Here is a 22,999-nt window from a genome sequence, read left to right as displayed (position 1 = left end):
GAGGACATGATCTTATACACAGAAAACCCTAAAGAATCCTCAAGAAAACTACTGAAACTAATAGTTCAGCAGAGTATCAGGATACAAGATAAACATAAAAAAATCTGTTGGATTCTTCTACACCAACAAAAAGAACATCGAGGAGGAAATCACCAATTCGATACCATTTACAGTAGCCCCCAAGAAGATAAAATACTTAGGAATAAATCTTACCAGAGTGTAAAAGACCTATACAAAAAAACTACAAGACACTACTGCAAGAAATCAAAAGAGACCTATATAAGTGGAAAAACATACCTTGCTCACGAATAGGAAGACTTAACATTGTAAAATGTCTATCCTAGCAAAAGCGATGTATAGATAAAATGCAATTCCAATTCAAATTCCAACGACACTTTTTAATGAGATGGAGAAACAAATCACCAAATTCATATGGAAGGGAAAGTGACCCCGGATAAGTAAAGGATTACTGAAAAAGAAGAACAAAGTGGGAAGCCTCCCTCTATCTGATTTTAGAATCTATTATACCGTCACAGTAGTCAAAACAGATCGGTACTGGTACAACAACAGATACACAGACCAATGGAACGGAATTGAGAATCCAGACATAAATCCATCCACATATGAGCAGCTGCTATTTGACAAAGGCCCAAAGTCAGTTAACTGGAGAAAAGATAGTCTGTTTAACAAATGGTGCTGCCATAACTGGATATCCATCTGCAAAAAAATGAAACAAGACCCATACCTCACACCATGCACAAAAACTAACTCAAAATGGATCAAAGACCTATATATAGACTCTAAAACGATAAAGAACATGGAAGAAAAAATAGAGACAATGCTAGGAGCCCTAATACATAGCATAAACAGTATACAAAACATTACTAACAATGCAGAAGAGAAACTAGATTACTGGGAGCTCCTAAAAATCAAACACCTATGCTCACCCAAAGACTTCACCAAAAGAGTAAGAAGATTACCTACAGACTGGGAAAAAGTTTTTAGCTATAACATTTTTCCAGTCAGCGTCTGATCTCTAAAATCTACACAATACTGCAAAAACTCAACTACAAAAAGAGAAATAACCCAATTAAAAAACGGGCAAAGGATATGAGAAAGCACTTCACTAAAGAAGACATTCAGGTAGCTAACAGATACATGAGGAAATGCTCATGATCATTAGCCATTAGAGAAATGCAAATCAAAACTACAATGAGATTCCATCTCGCTCCAACAAGGCTGGCATTAATCCAACAACACAAAACAATAAATGTTAGAGAGGTTGTGGAGAGACTGGAAACACTTATACACTGCTGGTGGGAATGTAAAATGGTACAACCACTTTGGAAATCGATTTGGCACTTCCTTAAAAAACTAGAAATAGAACTACCATACTATCCAGCAATTCCACTCCTTGGAATATATCCTAGAGAATTAAGAGCCTTTACACAAACAGATATATGCACACCCATGTTCACTGCAGCACTGTTTAAAACTGCAAAAAGATGGAAGCAACCAAGATGCCCAACAACGGATAAATGGATAAATTATGGTATATGCATACAACAGACTACTATGCATCGAAAAAGAATAATGATGAATCCATGAAACATTTCTTAACGTGGTGGAATCTAGAAGGCATTATGCTGAGTGAAATTAGTCAGTTGCAAAAGGACAAATATTGTATACGATCACTATTATAAGAACTCGAGAAGTAGTTTAAACAGAGAAGAAAATATCTGATGGTTATAAGAGAGGGGAGGGACGGAGGGAGGGAGGGAGGGAGGGAGGGGGCTATCACTAATTACATAGTAGATAAGAATTATTTTAGGTGAAGGGAAAGACAACACACAATACAGGTGGCGTCAGCACAACTGGACTAAACTAAAAGCAAAGAAGTTTCCTAAGTAAACTGAATGCTTCGAAGGCCAGAGCAGCAGGGGCAGGGGTTTGGGGACCATGGTTTCAGGGGACACCCAGGACAACTGACATAATAAAATCTATTAAGAAAACATTCTGCATCCCACTTTGGTGAGTTGCGTCTGGGGTCTTAAACGCTAGCAAGTGCCCATCTAAGATGCTTCAATTGGTCTCAACCCACCTGGAGCAAAGGAGAATGAAGAACACCAAGGACACAAGGTAAATCTGAGCCCAAGAGACAGAAAGGGCCACATAAACCAGAGACTCCCTCAGCCTGAGACCAGAGGAACTAGATGGTGCCTGGCTACAACCGATGACTGTCCTGACAGGGGACACAACAGAGAATTCCTGACGGAGCAGGAGAGCAGCGGGATACAGACCTCAAATTCTTGTGAAAAGAGCAGACTTAATGGTCTGAGACTAGAAGGACCCCAGAGGTCATGGTCCCCAGACCTTCTGTTAGCCCAAGACGGGAACCATTCCCAAAGCCAACTCTTCAGACAGGGATTGCACTGGACTATGGGATTTTTTTTTTTTTTAATTTTTTTTTTTTTTTATGGGCTAGAAAATGATACTGGTTAGGAGTGAGCTTCTTGGCTCAAGCAGACATATGACACTATGTGGGCAGCTCCTGTTTGGAGGTGAGATGAGAGGGCAGAGGGAGACAGAAGCTGGCAGAATGGACATGGGGAATACAGGGTGGAGAAAAGGAGTATGCTGTCTCAGGGTGAGGGCAACTAGGAGCACATAGCAAGGTGTATAAAAATTTTTGTATGAGAGACTGACTTGATTTGTAAACTTTCAGTTAAAGCACAATTAAAAAAAAAACAAAAAACGGGCTTGGTCCTCCATTAGGTGTATGACTGAGCATAAGTTACACGTCACTCTAAGTCCAGTTTCCCCATGTGTAAAATGGGATAGCACTCACCCCATAGGTTTAAAAACATAAAACACAAATCATTAAGCAGTGTATCTGGGACACAGGATAACTACTCTCCTCATTCATCTCTGTGGTATCTCTGTTCAGGTGACTGTTGTTGGTGCCGTCGAGTCGGTTCCAACTCAACGGCAACCCTAAGTACAACAGAACGGAACAGGTGACTAGCAGGTGTTAAAATATTTACGAAATGAATATGTAATAACATGAAAAATCCTTACATGTTAATCAATCATTACAACATGTTAATAAAAACAGGACACAAAACTGTATCAAGTATTAATTCTAACAGGTAAAAAATATTAAAAATACATAAAAACCTCTAATGAATATAAAAAAGACGAAAAGGAATGCATTCTTTTATGCGAAGATATATGAGACTCAAGTAAGAATATAGCTAGATTCTTTAAAAACTTTGTTTTCTAAACTGTAAGCATGAATCACCCTTCAAAATTACTTAATAAATGATAGTTTTTCTTGTCTTTTATCTGGTACAACTCTGCCTCTTATTCCGTAAGGAGCCCCCCACTCACTTTGTCCCCATGGCCCTCTCCCCCAGCCCTGCTCCAACCAGAATTCCTGCTCCGTTGTCACTAATGCCTCACAGGAAACTGTGGTGGTTCTCTCCTCGAAGCACACAGCATTTTAGAACAGAACCAAAATACTGACCCAATCACAAAACCTGAAAGGCTGCTCCGAGAACCCCAGTCCAGGGGAGGTACTGTCACACAGCAGTGCCGATGAGATGCGCTCAGAAAAAGTTACCGAGTCTTTTAGTTTAAGGAACTGATATTGTGGTCTTCTGTTCTTAAAGCAAATCAAAGGGAAATGGGGGGAGGGGGGCATCCAATATGCAACACAAGACTAGGGCACTAATCAATTCTTCAGTTGTTGAAAGCTGTCCCCAACACAGATTAACCATTTTGGAACAAATCACTGAAAAGTACAGACACTTAACACAACTCATCAGCTCAACTGAAAAAGCACACATGTACACACATTACTCAGGGGCCCACAGCTTACTGGGAATTCTATGAAACACCATTGGCCCTTGGGGAGGCAGTGGACACAACTAGCAGTCGAATTTTTTAAGATGTCCTTCACCTCAGATGGAAACCCTGGTGATGTAGTAAATGAGAGCTATGGCTGCCAACCAAAAGGTCGGCAGTTAGCATCCACCAGGGGTTCCTTGGAAACCGTATGCAGCAGTTCTACTCTGTTCTATAAGGTCACTATGAGTCGGAATCGACTCGATGGCAACAGGTTTGGTTTTTTTTTGTTTCACCTCAGATGGAGAAGGAGCTCTAGAAAGTGCCCAATCACTGTCTGTTTCATGTGAACCAACGTCACCAAATCCCCCATCCGTTGGGACTCGTCTGGTTGCCCACATTCACAAATAGGTAGCAATCAGGTTAGTAAGTCACGTCAAGTGGTACAGCTTTGCATGAACATCACATATATCCCATACCTAAAACAAGACATTCTGGTTTAGCTAGGCTCTCCTGAAAGGGCTCAGGTACAAGAGGTGGGTCCTTCAAGGCTAGAAGGCCAGGACAAGAGGTCAGACAAACACCAGAGACCTAATCACTAAGCTGCTGCACCACCTACTGGGCCCAATCTGAGCCCTCACTTCAAACAGCCTTATTGATCTCGTCCTTATGTTGACAACTGTTATTGACAATTTCTTTGCCCTCCAAACGTAAGAACTCCCCTATAAACTCAGTTTTCAAAATAATTTTACTCAAGAGGGTGCATCTTCAGACTGTAATCAAATTCCAAACAGCATTAAGATAATTTTTTGTTTTGTAAGAAATGTGCCCCCACAAACCCCTACATCTTAAGACATGAGGAGAAGCAGCTTCCTGCAGAGGAGACTGCAGTGGGCACTCCGCCTCACCTGGGTGATGGCTGCTTCGTTGTCAGCCAGCCCCAGCAAGAAGATCCGCACTTTGTCGATCTTCACTGGGACCGTTCTCCCTCTCCACGCCACTTCGCTCATGGTAGCTGCCTGTTTGGCTCGAGTCTGAGAGATAAGCGCCTGCAAAGTAGTTTTAAAAAATCAAAGCTTTAACTTTGGGTATAAGTGACAGCAGATGAAAACAACTGGAACCTACTATTTGTCCCTTTCTTTTCTTTTTAATAATATTTTATTGTGACTTTGGTGAAGGTTTACACAGCAGCTTAGGTTCTCATTCAACAATTTCTACACAAGCCGTTCAGTGACATTGGTTACATTCTTGCAATGCATGAGCATTCTCATGACTTGCCTTCTGGCTGTTCCGTTTCCATTAATCTAGTCCCCTGACCCCCGACCCCCCGCCTCCCCACCCCCCCGCCCCACATTCTCATCTTTGTCTTAAAGTCATTGTTGACTGTTTGGTCTCACATAGGTGACTTTTTTTTAAAGGAGTACAGTATTTACGGATAATATTCATTATTTTTTGAGGCAATTTCTTACTTAGCTACAAAGTTTAAAGAGTATCTCAGGGCAATAGTCTTGGGGAGTCCTTCAGTCTCATCCAGTCCAGTAGGCCTGTTTTTTTGTTTTTTTCTTAAGGAATTTGAGGTTCTGTTCCACATTTTTCCCCCATTCTGTCGGGGTCCATCTATTATAGCCCTGACTAGAATGGTTCGTGATAGTACCCAAGCACCATCTAGTTCTCCTAGTCTCAAGGTAGATAAGGCTGTGGTTCGCGTAGACTGTCCTGCAGACTGGTTTCTTCTTTGAGTCTTTGGTTTCCTTCTTTCTCTTTTGCTCCGAGTAAAGACCAATCGTTGGAGCTTAGACAGCTGCTCTCAAGCTTTTAAGACCCCAGATACTACTCACCAAACTAGTATGTAGGACATAACTTTCTGAACTATATTATGCCAATTGACCAAGATGTCCCACGAGACTATGGTCCCAATCTTTCAAACCCAGAAATCCAATCCTGTGAGATGTCTGGTTATGTCTAATAGGTATCCTTCTCTGTGTTCCCTATGCGCTTTATTATATACACGAATATATGTGCACACAATCACATGGATGCATATATACAGATGTACATAGACATATAGTAAAATCTGTGAAAGCCAGAATCTATGTAAGGTGGAAACCTGTCAGAGAAGGAAAACGCAAATATTTTCCCCTAATAGAATGACAGAAAAGTGCTAAGACTGCACCCTGTCAAAGGCAGAAAACTTGTGAGACCCAGAAAAACAAGGCAGTCCCGTCGAGCTCTGGCTCTCACAGGTTTCACTGCACACGTGCATAAACCTATATATACGTACCTTCAAAAAAAAAAAAAACACACTGCCACGGAGTCGATTCCAATTCATAAGAACCCTATAGGACAGAGCAGAACTGCCCTATAGGGTTTCCAAAGCTGTAAATCTTTACAGAAGCAGACTGCCACATCTTTCTCCCATGGAGCAGCTGGTGGATTCGAACTCCTGACCTCTTGGTTAACAGCCAAGTACTTTAATCACTGTGCCGCCAGGGCTCCTGACATACATATACTGAACCTTTATTTTCTATAACCAATGTATCATACATTATAAAGTAGGGTATATGCAAATTTATGTTTACTTTAATTTCCTACTTCATATCATTTACCTTAGTTTTTATGGAAACTCAAATGTCAGAAGTACAGTAGAAGGTTAAAAAGAGCCATGTCATGGCTAGGTAAGACTGTGAGGTGGCACCCACATCTGTGTAGGCTGCAAGTAAATATGTAACATAGAAACTTACTTAAAGACATTTGTCAATATGTATCAGAAGCTTCCAAAACACACTATTCCGCTTATAAGAATTTTCTCTAATGAAGTAAGAATGTGTGCAAAACCTGGGGGCAGGGGGCTCATGGTAACCCTGTTTACTACTTAAACAATCAATAATACTGAAGTGGTTAAATCTAACAAAGACTCCCAAACAAAGGAGTACCGCGCAGCCATGGAAAGACAACGGTGTGGAAATATATTTACCGAAATGGAAAAAATGCAATGATATTAAAATTCAGAAGCAGGTTACTTAACAGTGTAAACTGAGATATTTTAAAAATATGCCTTTTTTCTATCCACAGAAAAGTCTGCAAGATAGTTATCACACTGATTGCGTTACCTCTTAAGTGGCAGGAGAACACATGATTGGATTTTTCTCCCAATTTTCTATATTTCCTATTTTTTCTATAATGAACCTACACTACTTGCTTAGATAAATGTAATGAGGTAAAAAAGTTGAACACGCCACTTGTCTGTCAGTTTGTTATACTGTGGTGGCTTGCGTGTTTTTATGATGCTGGAAGCTATGCCACCAGTATTTCAAATACCAGCAGGGTCAATAATGGTAGACAGATTTCAGCGGAACTTCCAGACTAAGACAGACTAGGAAGAAGGACCTGGTACCTCTGTACTACCAAGAAAGAAGAGCCAGGAATAGAGAATGTCCTTTGGACTCAGGGTCCCTGTGCTGAGAACCTCCTAGACCTAGGGGAAGATTGATGCCAAGACACATGGAGATCTCCAAGGGATGCCAGGCCTACCACAGATGTTGAAAGGAGACAAGGACCGTCCCCTAGGACCGATAAGAGAGAGAAAGCTTTCCCCTAGAGCTGGTGCCCTGAATTCAGACTCCCAGCCTCCCTAAAGTGTAAGGGAATACATTTGTTTGTTAAGTCATCCACCTGTGGTATTTCTATTACAGCAGCACTAGATAACTATGAATTTTGGGATTAGATAGCTTGCTAATAATGTAAATAAGATGCACGGCACCGTTGTGGGGATGGGACCATACAAATAAGGTGTACAGAACCCTAACAAGGGGATTGGTTAGTTTTGCCACTCTGCTAGGCTTAAAAGAGAAGTCAATCCCAGAGCAAAGGGGCGAACTGACTACCACCAAGAAGAGACAGGAGTGGAGCACATCCTTTGAACCTAGGATCCCTGCCCTGAGACCCTCCCAGACCCAGGAGACAGAGAGAGAGCTGTACCACCAAAGACAGCAAGGGACAGCAAGCAGCAGCAGCAGCAGCAGCGGCAGAGTAATGGCAATAGCAGAGGCAGCTGAGCCAGACCAGCAGGAGATGGTAAAGTGAGTTTCCCAGCCCACAAAGCAAGAAAGCTTAGCGTCTTTGGGCCGAGGCTTACTGGCAGAGTAGGGTGCCTCTGGGCACTTATCAGCAGAGCTAAAAGAGCTCTGTAACACTTGCCCAAGCAGGGCAGAGGCTGAAGGGGCCAGAGAGAGGCGTGCCTGTGGGCAAGGCTGAGAAGAGCCTATTCTGATGGAAGAACTGCATCCTGAGCATTCCCGAACCTGAAGTATAAGCTGTTACTTCCCTAATTAACACCATAATCGTGGCTCCATAATCAATGCCCACAGTAACAGCAGTCATGAAATCAAACAACATATTGCATTGAGCAAATCTGTGGCAAAATACCTCTTCAAGTGTTTAAAAAGCAAAGATGTTGCTTTGGGGGCTAAGGTGCGCCTGACCTAAGCCATGGTATTTCCAATCGCTTCACATGCACGCAAAAGCCGGACAACAGAGAAGGAAGACCAAAGAAGAACTGATGCCTTTGAACTATGGTGTTGATGAAGAATATTGAACATAGGATGGACTAGCAGAAGAACGAACAAGTCCGTCTCAGGAGAATTACAGCCAGAATGCCCCTTGGAAGCAGGGATGGTGAGACTTCATCTCCTGTACTTTGGGGATATTATCAGGAGGGACCAGTCCCCAAACAAAGACATCATGCTTGGTAAAGTAGAGGGTCAGCAGAAGATGAAGATCCTCAAGAAGATGGACTGACAACAGTGGCTGAAAAAATGGGCTCAAACATGGCAATGATTGTGAGGATGGCGCAGGACCACGCAGTGTTTTGTCCTGTTGTACATACAGGGTCACTAGGAGTCGGAACCGACTTGATGGCACCTAATGACAACAATAACGTTTTCAAAACCCAGTAAAAGACTTGTCACAAAAATGTACATACTAGATTACCTCCAATTTTTCCGCGAGCAGACCCTCAGTACCTCCGGATCTCAGTCTCATCTGCATTAGTTCACTGATGGCTGACTGGTCCCCTGAGAGACAGAGAGAGAGATCTTCAAGGGTCTGTTCTCTCCAGAAGTACTAGGTTCAACTGAGACTTACAGGAGCTCGTCCCTCTCCACAAATACATTTAAATGAATACAGTGCTATGATTTAGTCTCTGAAAACAAGTACTTTTACAAAGAGTGAACTTGACTGGAGAAAAACAAGACTGCTCTTGGGAAGTACAGGAGATGGCAGGAAGGAATGCAAACAAATCAACTGCCTTCTATAACTTTGAGCAGGGCTGACTTTGATAGTCACATGTTTGCCATAAAAACCCACACCAAACGTGGATACAAGGGAAGGGGAAGAAAGTTAAATAAATTCTCCAGGCTTGCTGAGACTGAGCTACCCCTGAGCCATGTGCCAATCCTCAAGTCAAGTGGGAGCCTGGGTCCCTGCTCACCGATGTTGTAAGCACAGTAGCGGATGTTGGGTGAAATCTCCTCCACACGCTGATTGTACAGCACAGCCTGCTCTTCGGTGAACGCGCTGGCCAGCTTCTCATAGATGGTTCTGTGAGGAGAGAAACCGCAGGTTTCACAGCAGCCTTATTTTGAAAAAAATACACTCACGAGGGACATTGTGGCTAAAAACAAAATTCAGCCCTTTGAAGCTCTTTTACCAACTACCACGACTGGTATGTGTAATGGACTGAGCTGTGCCCCTCCCACAAAAAAAAACGTGTTCTAAATCCCAACCCCTATACCTGTGGTGGAGCCCTGGCAGCACAGTGGTTAAGAGCTCGGCTGCTAACCAAGAGGCTGGCGGTTCGAATCTACTAGCCACTCCTTGGAAACCCTATGGGGCAGTTCTGCTTTGTCCTATAGGGTCACTAGGGGTTGGAATCAACTTGACAGCAATGGTTTTTTATTTTTTTATACCTATTTTTTTTTTTTTTTATGGTTATAATCATATTTGGGCAGGGGTTTTCTTTGCTACATTAATAAGATGGTATTAGCGTAAGGTGTACCTTAACTCAATCTCTTTTGAGATATAAGAGATTAACCAAGCCAGTGAGAGAAGACGGGAAAAGATAGATGCCAGACCACATGAAGATCACTAAGAAAACAAGGAACAAGCATCCTCCCCAAGAGCCAACAGAGAGCCTTCCCCTAGAGCCCTGAATTCAGACTTCTAACCTCCTGAACTGTGAGAAAGTAAATTTCTGTTTGCTAAAGCCCCCCACTTGTGGTATTTCTGTTACAGCCTCACTAGATGACTAAGCAGTATGTTCTAAGAACGAGAGGAACTGTTCTATCTTTCACAGGCATAAGCCATTAGCTTACTAGCATCCTGAATCTGATGATCGATAATCAAAACCAACCAACAGATTTACGACAAGAGAACTTACTTGCATTTGTTAAAAGCCTCAATAGCAGCTTTCCATTCCTGATGTTCAAAACGCAGCATTCCTGCGAGGTAAGCTGTGTAAGCCTGTAAAGTGACGGAGAAGATAGAAACGGCTTCAAAGTTACGGGGCCAGCACTGCGGCTCACTATTCTGCTACTTGCTTCTAACTCTGCTATCAAGGGTATCGACATATCCAGGCTGATTTTTAAAGTTAAAAACTTATCTGACCAATAAGATGCGATACACAGGTAATGTGTTGTAATTCAGTTCACTTTCCAGAAGAGAACTTCAAAATAAACAAAAGTTGTTTTCTTCACTTAAAAACCAGCTTCTTGGCTATAAGAATCTACAGTTGTACATAAAATTGCAATACATCATCATCTCTCTCTTTTTTTGCCCCCTGATGTAAACCTTTTCTTGTTTCTTTCTAACAGTGGTCTCATACGATACTTGTACCTTTGTGACTGACTCACTTTGCTCAGTACAATATCCTCCAATTCCATCCATGTTACAAAACATCTCATGAGTGAACCTGGAGGACATTATCCTCATGTCTTTTTAAAAAATTCAATAAAGTAACTGCTTTCTTTATCTTGTGGACTCGTATAAGATGCAGGTTTCCCATCTACACATTAAAAGATGCACGACCTTTCTTGAAAAGCTACAGCTAATTATGAAAAACCAAGAGCTCAAAGACAAAAGCAAGAGGTATCAACTTCGCCTTTTAAAAATAAGATCTGAAGTTTTTTTTCCTTCTCCTGAATATCAATTTATAATGTAAGAAACTCTGTTCTGTTTAAGTCAGAACAGAGTCTCTAAGCCCCACAGTACAGCAAAGCTGGGTGTAAGACACTAGCCTGAGCCTCCAGCTTGGTCTTGGCATCCACCCGACTGCTCTCACACAAGCGTTCCAGTTCCTCCGCATGCTTCACGGCTTTGCGGAGACGAGACAACAAGTGAAACCGTTTCCGGGGCTCGGTATTGGCTTCCTGTTTGAGCTGCATGGCATAGCCCCAGGCTCTCTCGGCATCCATCAGAACCAACAGCAGGTATCTAGACCACACAGAGAGACAAGAACGGGAGAGCTGAACATCAAAGGCCAGGAATATGAGACTCAAACACATTCTCTGAGGAGCAATCTTCGGCCTCTCAACGTTTCTCTACACTTTCCCTCTCACTCCTCCCTCAGAAACGGCTCTTCTCACAGTCTCAGCCGTGACTGATCCCAACTCACTCTCTACCTGATTTCTCACCACCTACTCATTGAAAAGTCTGCTACCACCTCAAACTCGGCAAACTCAGACTCTTGACATACTCCTTCCAAATTTTATCAGAGGCCTGGAGGGGCGCACATCAACACCTCCATCATCCCAACTCAGTTAGAAACCAAACTCTTAAGAGGGAGTGGTTGCAATGTAAGAGGGAGGGCTCTAGAACAAGAATGCCTGGGTTCTACTCTTCCTACCATCACTTACTGGCTCTGAGACTCCAGGCAAAGTGCTGATCTTTCTGTGCCTTGCTCTCCGCATCTAACGTACATGTAACATCTTAGAACAGAGCCTGGCACTTGCTGAGGGCTCAGTAAGAGTTAGTTACTCTGTTTTTATTATTATCCTGGTGAGTCGTTCTTTAATCTACATATTTAATTTTCCTTAAATTTCAGCTTTACCTTGCCTCTACAAAATAAAATATCTCTCTATCAAAAGAGAGCCCAGATCTTTTAGTTTCTGATGCTTCCTAAGTTCATCTCATCGGAACTTAAGAAGCATCACCTGCTACTTTCCATCAGCATCCCCACGCTTGGCTCCTGGCTGTGCCTCCACGAACCAGGTCAGTTTCCTCAACATCCACCTATCCAGAGTTCTACAGTTCCTGGGCTGCATCCAGAAACCATCGTAAGTGCTTTCCCCTGACACAGAATGTCCTTTCCTCTCACCGATCCACCAAGTCCAGCCTCCTCCAGGCAGGCTTCCGGGCTTCCCAGTCAAGTACACTGAGCTAAGCCCTCCCTTCCAAGACTTCAGAATTCTTAAGAGTAAATGACACACAATGTGGCACTTTCGTTATCTTATAGTGTTTCCTGGTTTTACATGTTGACCAGCAAGACCACAGTCAACATGGTTCAAGAGCTTGGCCTCCTACCTCTTTTATATTCAATATGGAGTCTTGTCAGCCCTGGCCACACACTCGACCAGGGAGCAGCGAATTTTTTCTAAGAGCCCAGTAGTAAATATTTTAGGCTTTGCAGGCTACACAGCTACAACTACTTTGCCACAGTAGCACAAAAGCAGCATGAACACTGCTAAACGAATGGGCGTGGCTGTGTTCCAATAAAACTTTATTTATAAAAATAGATGTTAAGAGAGCCAATTTGGCTTGCAGGCCACAGTTTAAGGAATTAACCTTGAGACTTTCAATACATGCTGCTTGACAGGTTAATCCTTCAGCAAATGTGAAACACTGCTGTAATCTGCACTAAAATACGGAACTCTTAGGAACAGCTAGATTTCACATAGGATTTAAGAGCTTGATTTAAGCACTTAGACCTTGAAATTTACATGCTAGAACCTTACCTTAACTGATTAGGTTCTAATCACTGACTTTAGTATTTACCATATCATTACTGATCTTCAACAAGTTACTAAATCTTTTTGACTCAAAATTTCCTCATCTTATAAGCCAGGAACAATAAAAATGCTCATTCCACAGAGTTCCTAAAAGAATCACATGAGATAGTTAAAGAGTTAGGCACAACGTCTGCTGCCTTGGAAGTGTTCAATAAATGCATTAGTAAATTCAGTTATTAGCACCTCGCATTGAGACGGTCAATACCTGTTATCAGTCAGAAGGTCCTCAGTTACTTTCTTCCCTGTGAATTTGTGTCTATTCCCCATCTTGAAGTTGAGTGTTTTGCGGAGACGTCTTTGTCTACGGGAACAGTAGCCCCTACGAGAAAGCACAAACAAAAATCATTCAACCATGCTGACAGTGTTTTGAATAGTAAATTCTGTAATAAGGCAAGGTCAAAGGTTTGGGGTCTTCCACGTATGGTTACTATACATACCACACATCATCTTGCCAACATTTACTGAACAACTGAAACATGCAGGGCAATGACTGGTATTACAGAAACAAAGAGATGCAGGACACAGTACCCACTCTCAAGCAATTCACACTCTAGCTGGGGAGGATCATGCAGACAAAATGACAACCCGAAAAAACAAGGCCAATGTCAAATTGGATGGGAATGACAGGCGTAGTCAGTCTTTTCTTCTAAAAACCTGTAGCTGGGCCCTGAAAGAGTCAGGTTCTCGTGGAAGTAAAGAAGGCGAAGAGACATCGTAAAGGAGAAAGGACCTACAAGCATATCTGAAGGAAAAGCAATTAGGCTATCACCAGGAAGCCTGCAAACATCACCTCTTGGGAGCTGCCTCCCTGGGCTGTGCTCCTGCAGCTCTATTACAGCACACCGCGTCACGGTTATGTTCACACGTATCTGGCCCCTCAAGAGGATAAACTCTGTAGTGCAGGTATGATGTGGTTTTTAAATTTCCCCCAGAGCTTTAGCAGAGTCAAGCACACGCATGTTCGATAAATGTATTTTGACTAAACGAGAGTAATAAGTACATATAAGATTGTGTGGTCGTTGTTTAAAAAAAACCCTGTTGCCATCGAGTTGATTCCGACTCATAGCGACCCTATAGGACAGAGTAGAACCGCCCCATTGAGTTTCCAAGGAGCATATGGTGGATTTGAACTGCTGACCTTTTGGTCAGCAGCTGTAGCACTTAACCACTACGCCACCATGGTTTCCGATTGTTGTTGTCAGAGCCGTCAAGTCAGTTCTGACTCATAGCAACCCTATGTGCAACGGAATGAAACACGGTCCTGTCCTGCGCCATCCTCACAATCATTACACTTGAGCCCACTGTTGCAGCCACTGTGTCAACTGATCTTGCTGAGGGTCTTCCTCTGTTTCACTGACCCTCTACTTTACCAAGCATGATGTCCTTGTCCAGGGACTGATCCCTCCTGATAACATGTCCAAAATATTTGAGACATAGTCTCACCATCCTTGCTTCCAAGGGGCACTCTGGTTGCACTTTTTCCAAGACAGATTTGTTCGTTCTTTTGGCAGTCCATGGTATACTCAGTATTCTTCGCCAACACTGTAATCCAAAGGCGTCAATTCTTCGGTCCTCCTTATTATCATCCAGCTTTTGCATGCATATGAGCCGACTGAAAACACCATGGCTTGGGCCAGGTGCACCTTAGTCTTCGAGGTGACATCTTTGCTTTTTAACACTTTAAGGAGGTCTTTTGCAGCAGATGTGCCCAATGAAATATGCTGTTTGACTTCTCGACTGCTGCTTCCATGGGTGCTGATGGTGGATCCAAGTAAAATGAAATCCTTGATGAGATTTTACCAACCCTTAAATCAAAATGATACAGTAGACCCTTTACAATCAGAAGATGCTTAAATGATGCTTCAGCATCTCCGTCTTAAAGCTACCAGGGCATAGGTTATTAAAAAGAAGCAACAGTACAATGGGTTGAATTGATGAACCAGATTTTCTCCCTCGATTCCTAGTATGACCTTTAATCATCGCTTACCTTTTTACATAAAAATCAAGCGGGATGTGCATACATGGACACAAGTATAAACTGGCAAACTTTTCTGGCGATATGGATGCATTTATCAAGATCAAGAATAAAAATGTTCATACACCCTGAACCAACAGTCTACTTCTATACTGTTGTTGCTGGGTGCTGTCAAGTCAGTTCCAACTCATAGTGGTTCTACAGGCAGAGTAGAACTGTCCTATAGGGTTTCCTAGGCTGTCATTTTTTTTCTTTTTTAAGCTGTGCTTTAGGTGACACTTTACAGAGCAAATCAGTTTCTCATTAAAAAATAAATACACATATTGTTTTGTGACATTGGTTGCCAACCCGCAACATGTCAACACTCTTCCCTTCTCGGCCCTGGGTTCCCCATTTCCATTCGTCTGGCTTTCCTGTCCTCTCCTGTCTTCTTGTCCTTGACCCTGGGCTGGTGTGCCCATTTAGTCTCATATACGTAGTTGAACTACATATGTTATTCTTTGTTTTATAGGCCTGTCTAATCTTTGGCTGAAGAGTGAACCTCAGGAGTGACTTCAGTGCTGAGTTAAAAGGGAGTATAGAAACCATACTCTTGGGGTTTCTCCGGTCTCTGTGAGACCAGTGAGTCTGGCCTTTTTTTTTTTGAGTTAGAATTTTGTTCTACATTTTTCTTCAGCTCTGTCTAGGACCCTCTATTGTGATCCTCGTCAGGGCAGTCAGTGGTGATAGCCAGGCACCATCTAGTTGTGCTGGATTCAGTCTGGTGAAGGCTGTGGTAGTGGACTAGTCTTTCCCTTGTGTCTTTGGTTTTCTTCATTCTCTCCTGCTCCAGTCGGGGTGGGGACCAGTAGACATATCTTAGATGGATGGTCACAAGCTCTTAAGACCCCAGACGCCACCTAGGCTGTGATCTTTACGGGAGCATGTTGCCAGGTCTTTCCTCCCAAGGAGATACTAGTGGGTTCGAACCACCAACTTTTGGTTACCAGCTGGTTTAACAAGACAAGTTCAGGATGATTTAAATCACCCAACCTAAGGACAGCAATAAATAAGCTTATGTTTACTAGCAGCTGTCGGCCTAGAGAGTAACATTTTCCATGAAGAATCTATTGTGTTAAAAAAAAAAAAAAAAAACTGGAGAATCTCTCTCAACAATCAGCAAGCTAATAGTTCATTCCTATTAAGCAACTTTTGCCCCCAAGGTAATAGTCATTTATCTTACACACAGTAATCAGATGCTAACCTAGGGCAATCAAAAGCAGAGTAAAACAAAACATGACCACAGGCTATTATTCTCCAATGGGGAGAAATTCAACAAATTAAGGAACAGTAAATGTAGCTGGCAGCCGTGTGATACCTAGGTAAAATACAGAAGTTACCAAAGGATCTTATAGTAAATACACACAGAGAGAAAAACCTGTCCTTTGACCTCATGCCTGCACTTCAGCTGCCTCCCCATTCCTCTGCTTCCTTTACAGTCAAACTTCTTCAGCTCATGGTCTATAGCTGCCGTCTCTACGTTCACACCTGTCATTCTCTCCTCAACCTACTCCATTCAGGCTTCCGTCTCCACTAATTCCTTTAAACTGTTCCTAAAATGTCATCAATGATGCTGAAATTAAAAATACAATATCATTTACAATCACTCAAAAAAGAAAGAAAGAAAATATTTCGGTGTAAATCTAACAAAACATGGTCAGGACTTGCATGATGAAAACTACTACAAAACAATGATGTACAAAAATCAAAGACCCAAATAAATGGAGACATATTAGTTCACGGCTTGGAAGACTCAACACAGTAAAGATGTCTATTCTCCTCAAATTGATCAACACATTTTACACAATTGTTATTGAAATGCCAGCAAGATTTTTCATATACAGACAAGATTACTCTAAAATTTACATGGAAAGGCAAATAAAAAACCGTTGCCGTGGAGTAAATTCCGGCTCGTAGTGACCCTACAGGACGAGCAGAACTGTCCCACAGAGTTTCCAAGGAGCAGCTGGTGGATTCAAACTGCCGACCTTTTGGTTAGTAGCCAAACACTTAACCACTGCACCACCAGGGCCCCATGGAAAGGCAAAGGAAGTAGAATAGCTAGAACAATATTGAAGAGGAATAAAATGGAAGAAATCAGTCTATCTGATTTCAAGATCTCTATAAATACAGTAAGGAGCCCTGGTGATGCAGTGGTTAGGCACTCAGCTTCTAACAGAAAGGTCGGTGGTTTGAACCCACCAGTCACTTCACGGGAGAAAGACGTGGCAGTCTGCTCCTGTAAAGATTACAGCCTTGGAAACCCATGGGGCAGTTCTGCTCCATCGTAGAGTTGGATTCGACCCAACAGCAATGAGTATAGCTACAGTAATCAAGACTGCGTGGTACTAGTAGAGAGACAAGACACAGAACAATGGAAAAGAATAGAGAGCCCGGAAATAGACTCATCATGGCTGTAAGCCTGCTTAACTGATTTCTGGCAAAGTGCAATAGTAATTTCATGGAGGAAAGATACGCTTTTCAAAAAATGGTGCTGGAACAGCTGGATAACCATTGGCTAAAAAATCACTCTTGACATAATCTCATACAATATACAATAATTAACTCAAAAGGGATCACAAACAATGGAAAAATATAAAACATTTAGAAAAAACAGAAATAATTTTCATGAGTTAGGACTATGCAAAGAGTTTTCGGATTTGACACCAAAAGCAAGACCCCTAAAAGGATAAATTAGACTTCATCAAAATTAAGAATTTTACCTCTGTGAGATGAAAAGGCAAGCTACAGAGTGGGAGAAAATACTTGCAAACCACGTAACTGACAGAGAATTAGCATCTAGAATATATAAAGAACTCTCAAAACCCAAGATGAAAAAAAAAATCTAAACAATCCAATTAGAAAACAGGTAAAAGGCATGAAGGGACATTTCACCAAAAAGGATTTACAATGGTAAATAAGCACATGAAAAAATGTCCAACATCACTAGCCATTAGGGAAATGCAAATTAATGAGCTATCACTACACACCTATCAGAATGGCTAAAATAAAAAATAGAGATAACACCAAATGCTGACAAGAACGCAGACACACCGGGTCACTCAGACATCGCTGGGGGAATATAAAATGGTACAGCCACTCTAGAAAACAATTTCGCAGTCTCTTAAAAAACCAGACATGCAACTGCACTGTTGGGCGTTTATCCTAGACAAATGAAAACTTATGTCCACACAAAAACCTGTACACGTGTGCTTACAGCAGGTTTATTCACAACACCCAAGTCCTGGAAACAACCCAGAGATGCCCTTCAACGGGTGAGTGGTTAGACAAGCTGTGGTACATCCACACCATGGAATGCTACTCGGAAATAAAAAGGAACAAACTATTCACGCGTGTAACAACTTGGATGACTCTCCGGAAAATTATGCTAAGTGAAACAAAAGCTGACCCTGAAAGCTTATACTGTATGATTCCATACATATGCCATTCTTGAAATGACACAATTATAGAAATAGAGAACAGATTGGTAGTTGCTAGGGATTAAGGAGAGAGTGAGGGTGAGAAAAAGGAGGTGTGGCTATAAAAGGGCAACATGAAGGACCCCTGAAATGAAGAAATTGTTCTGTATCTTTACCGTATAAATGTCCATCCTAGGTTCTGATACCGTATTTAAAAAAAAAAAAAACAACCTATTTTCATCCAGTCAGTTCTGACTCATGACAACCCCATGCGTTACAGAGTAGAACTGTTCCTTAGGGTTCTCTTGGCTATAATCTTTATAGAAGCAGATCACCAGGTCTTTCTTCTGCAGTGCTGCTGGGTGGGTTCGAACCGCCAAACTCCAGGTTAGTAATCAAGGGAGCCATTTCCATTAGCTGGATGAAGCGTGCATGCAATCTTTTTGTATCATTTCTTACAACTGCATGTAAATCTGTAATTCTCAAAATAAAAAAATTAATTAAAAAAATCATTAATGACCTCTCTATTACCAAAACCAACAGTCTTTCCCTAGCCTTCTATTACGAGACCACTCAGAAGTGTCTGAAAACCTACCACTTGATCCTTCTTGGAGCATTTTCTCCTCTCGGCTTCCTCCTCCCTTTCTAGCTTCTGTTTCTCAATCCCCTTTCTTGGCAGCAAGGTGGAGGAAAAAAGACACTTCACTCCCTCCCCAGATAATCTCATTTACCCCATGGTTTAAATACCACTTACATGTCCGTGATGGCCAAAATTTATCTTCACTCCTGACTTCTCCACTGAACTCCAAACTTCTATTTCCAAGTACCTATCTGACATCTCCACTTGGATATCTAACAGGCACCTCAAACATGTCCAAAATAGAAATGATCACCTGCTCCCTCTCCACCAACTTGCTCCTCAGTCTTTTCTCATGTCCATAAATGGCGCTCTCATCCAAGTTCAAGCTAAACTCAAGCTCAAGCCCATCAAGAGAGTGATACATAAACTGTGATTAACTCACATAATGTAATCCTACAAAGCAATCTTCAAGCCCCAAAACCAGAATTTACTGTCACTTCCTTTTTTCCTGACCCCTCACATCCAATCCATAGATACTCCAAACTTATCCTCCAAAATATCCCAAACTCATCCCATCCACTTCTGAACACCTCCACTGCTAAAATCCTAGTCCGAGCTCCCATCGTCTCATTTGGGCTGAATTTGCCTCCTAGTTAAGCTATCCTTATTTTTTTCCCTTATAATCCATCCTCCAAACAGCAGCCAGAATAATCTTTTAAGAAAATGAAGAAACTAGTCTACAGGACAAATAGTCTGCATGAATCATGGCCTCATCTACCCTGAGACCAAGAGAACTAGATGGTGCCCAGCTACCACTACCGACCACTCTAATCAGGGCTACAATAGATGGACCCTGATAAAATGGGAGAAAAATGTGAAACAAAACCTCAAATTCCCTTATAAACACAAACAAACAAAAAAAGACCTACTGGACTGGTTGAGACTAGAGGACTTCCTGAGACCACTGCCCTGAGATAGTCTTTCGATCCCGAACCAAAACTAACCCCTGAAGTCACACTGTAGATAACAAACTGACTCAAAAAAATAATGAATATCATCTGTAAATACTGTGTTCCTTAAAAAAAAATCACCTGTGGTCAACAATTACATTAAAACAAAGATGAGAATGTACAGAAGCAGGAAAACTAGACTAATGAAAACAGTACAACCAGAATGGAAATAATGAGAATGTTCACACATTGTGAAGAATGTAACCAATGTCACTGAACAACTTGTGCAGAAATTGTTGAATGGAAACCTAAAGTGCTGTGTAAACTTTCACCAAAAACACAATATTAAAAAAAAAAAAAAAATCAGATGCTATGAGAAGACCTTGTTCAGATCCTTCTTAAAATAAACTATTAAAAGACATTTTAAAGAAAATCATGAAAAACTGAATAAAGACTAATTTACATAACTGTATAAATGACTTTTATACAACAATATGTATGTATATGTATCATTTACAACATTAGATAAAATGACATAGAACAACTAGTGTTAATATGATTAGGTGGAATGGTAACATTACGGGTGTGCTTTTCAAAGTCCTTGTCTATTGAAGATAAACTGGAGTACTGATGAAAATGTTAATGTTCTATCTCTTAGTCATGGTGCAAGTTTGCAAGGATACACTCGGGTGGCGGGAAGTTCATCACTTTCTACAGCGGGGGAAGCACATGAATCAAGAAGGGCAGAAATTAATCGCTGTAGTGATTCAGTGATGAGTTCAGGAGTTTTACTGCATCTCTGTTTGAAAATTTCCTTAATAATTAAAAAAAAAAAAAAGTCATAGTAGTTCCCTGTTCAAAATTCTCTCATGGCTTCCCACCACACTGGTATTAAAACCAGAGCTCATTAGCCTGCCCTAGTGGGCCCCATACAGTCTGGCCCTGCCCAGTCCAACTTCATCTCATACCACTACCCTCTTCCTCACTCTTGCCTAGCTGTGCTGACCCATTTCACAACATGGCTGACTCTTTAGCACTCAGGTCTCCACCTAAATGTCTCACTCAGAAAGCCTTTCCTGACACCCCCACCACCAACCATCTAAAGTAGCGCCTCTTCCAGGTCACCCCCTTCCATATTACCACCTTTCTCACCCTAAGTAGACATTTTTGTCTTATTTAGCCATCAGAATGTAAATTCCCTGAGAGTAAGAACACTTACAGGTGTTATTTACTGTTCTATGAGTCCCCGGGTGGCATAGTTAAGTACCTGGCTGCTAACTGAAAGGCTGGTGGTTCAAACCTACTCAAAAGCTCCTTGAAAGAAAGGCCTGGTGATTTACTTCCAAAAGGTCAGAGTCTTGAAAACCCTACGGAATTTTCACTTGCTAACTCAGAACTGAAGCCACTCCTAAAGCCCACTTTTCAGACAAAGATTAGACAGGCCTATAAAACAAACAGAAGCCCTGGTGGCACAGAGGTTAAGAGCTCGGCTGCTAACCAAAAGGTCAGCAGTTTGAATCCACCAGCTGCCCCTTGGAAATTCTATGCGGCAATTTCACTGTCCTGTATGGTCGCTATGAATCAGAGTCACCTGGAAGGCAAAGGGTTTTCGGGTTAGAAAACAAACAGGAATATACATGAGGAATGTGCTTCTTAGTCAAATCAATATATGTGACCAAATGGGCGACTCCTGTCCAAAAGCAAGATGAGAAAGCAGGAAGGGACAGGAACACAGGACGAGCGGACACAGGGAACCTAGGATGGAAAGGGGAAAAATGCTGACACATTGCGGGGATTGCAACCAACGTCACAAAACAATTTATGCATAAATTCTTGAATAAGGAAACAAATTTGCACTGTAAACTTTCACCTAAAGCACAATAAAATTAAAAGAAAAAAATCCCTCTGGAGCACTTCTCTGCACACACAGGATCACCATGAGTTGAACTGACTCGACTGCAACTGGTTTGATTTTTTGGTTTTGTGCAAAGAACAGTGTCTGGCACTTAGTAGATACTCATTAAATATTTTCAAATAAATGAATGAACAACAAAAATCTGAGATGTCGAATGTCTTGGTATCACTTTTCTGTTTTCAAAGTACTGAGTTGTACTACACATTAGGCATCTATTCAATTTTTTAGATTCATATTAAATTTGTTTTCCAACTTAAAAGCTGTTATCAAAATTTACCAATATCATAGGAATTCCCTTTATATGTTTAAAATACTGAAAAGCACTGAATTTAACCAAGATGCTACAATATGGTTAAGTTAAAAAATGATTACCAAAACTGCCATTTTCAGCAGAAGCCTATAAATGTTATCTTTGATACTGTAAGGCAAAATGGATAAAAAGATTGGCTCCTTTTAGTCATTATAAAATTTAAAAATTAATTACCTTTTTAATTATAAGCCCAGAAAGGGCCACATAAACCAAAGACTACATCAGCCTGAGACCAGAAGAACCAGATGGTGCCCGGCTACAACCGATGACTGCCCTGATAGGGAACACAACAGAGAACCCCTCAGAGAGCAGGAGAGCAGTGGGATGCAGACCTCAAATTCTCATAAAAAGGCCAGACTTAAAGTCTAACTGAAACCAGAAGGACCCCAGAGGTCATGGTCCCCAGACCTTCTGTTAGCCCAAGACAGGAACCATTTCCAAAGCCAGCACTTCAGATAGGGATTGGACTGGACTATGGGATAGAAAATGATATTGGTGAGAAGCGAGCTTCTTGGGTCAAGTAGACACATGAGACTATGTGGACAGCTCCTGTCTGGAGGGGAGATGAGAAGGCAGAGGGGGACAGAAGCTGGGTGAACGGACACAGGGAATACAGGGTAGAGAAAAGGAGCGTGCTGTCTCATTATGGGGAGAGCAACTACAAGTATACGGCAAGGTGTATATAAATTTTTGCATGAGAGACTGACTTGATTTGTAAACTTTCACTAAAGCACAACAAAAATTAAAGGAAAAACAAACAAACAAAAAATAATTACCTGTTGAGGATTCAACATAAATTCAGAGCTAGGCTCCCAAAGTACACTTTCTGACAAGCAGAGTAACTGGGATATTAACAAGCCCAAACCAAGTGCGAGACTCTCCACACGCCTTGACGGGATACTG

The 22,999-nt window shown here is 41.7% G+C and overlaps 1 protein-coding gene and 1 long non-coding RNA gene across 3 annotated transcripts in view; both read right to left on the bottom strand.

Annotated features, from left to right (window-relative positions):
* The window catches only part of SRP68 (signal recognition particle 68), a 44,368-nt gene that overhangs the window by 19,630 nt on the left and 1,739 nt on the right, over nucleotides 1–22,999 (bottom strand). For both annotated transcript variants that reach the window (XM_003417249.4, XM_064270714.1), the window contains 6 exons: nucleotides 13,114–13,227; nucleotides 11,139–11,334; nucleotides 10,283–10,365; nucleotides 9,335–9,444; nucleotides 8,836–8,918; nucleotides 4,755–4,895 (listed from right to left, as the gene is read on the bottom strand). In XM_003417249.4, the coding sequence (XP_003417297.1) occupies nucleotides 4,755–4,895; nucleotides 8,836–8,918; nucleotides 9,335–9,444; nucleotides 10,283–10,365; nucleotides 11,139–11,334; nucleotides 13,114–13,227 (727 nt within the window). The remainder of the gene's footprint in view (nucleotides 1–4,754; nucleotides 4,896–8,835; nucleotides 8,919–9,334; nucleotides 9,445–10,282; nucleotides 10,366–11,138; nucleotides 11,335–13,113; nucleotides 13,228–22,999) is intronic.
* On the bottom strand, nucleotides 16,001–22,995 carry LOC135228072 (uncharacterized). Its single transcript, XR_010318294.1, has 2 exons — nucleotides 21,370–22,995; nucleotides 16,001–20,685 (listed from the first exon to the last, which is right to left on the bottom strand). It is a non-coding gene; the product is annotated as an uncharacterized LOC135228072 (long non-coding RNA).

Source organism: Loxodonta africana, chromosome 18 (genome assembly GCF_030014295.1).
Source record: "Loxodonta africana isolate mLoxAfr1 chromosome 18, mLoxAfr1.hap2, whole genome shotgun sequence".
Classification (NCBI taxonomy): domain Eukaryota; kingdom Metazoa; phylum Chordata; class Mammalia; order Proboscidea; family Elephantidae; genus Loxodonta; species Loxodonta africana.
This window is presented reverse-complemented; position numbering and strand designations above follow the sequence as displayed.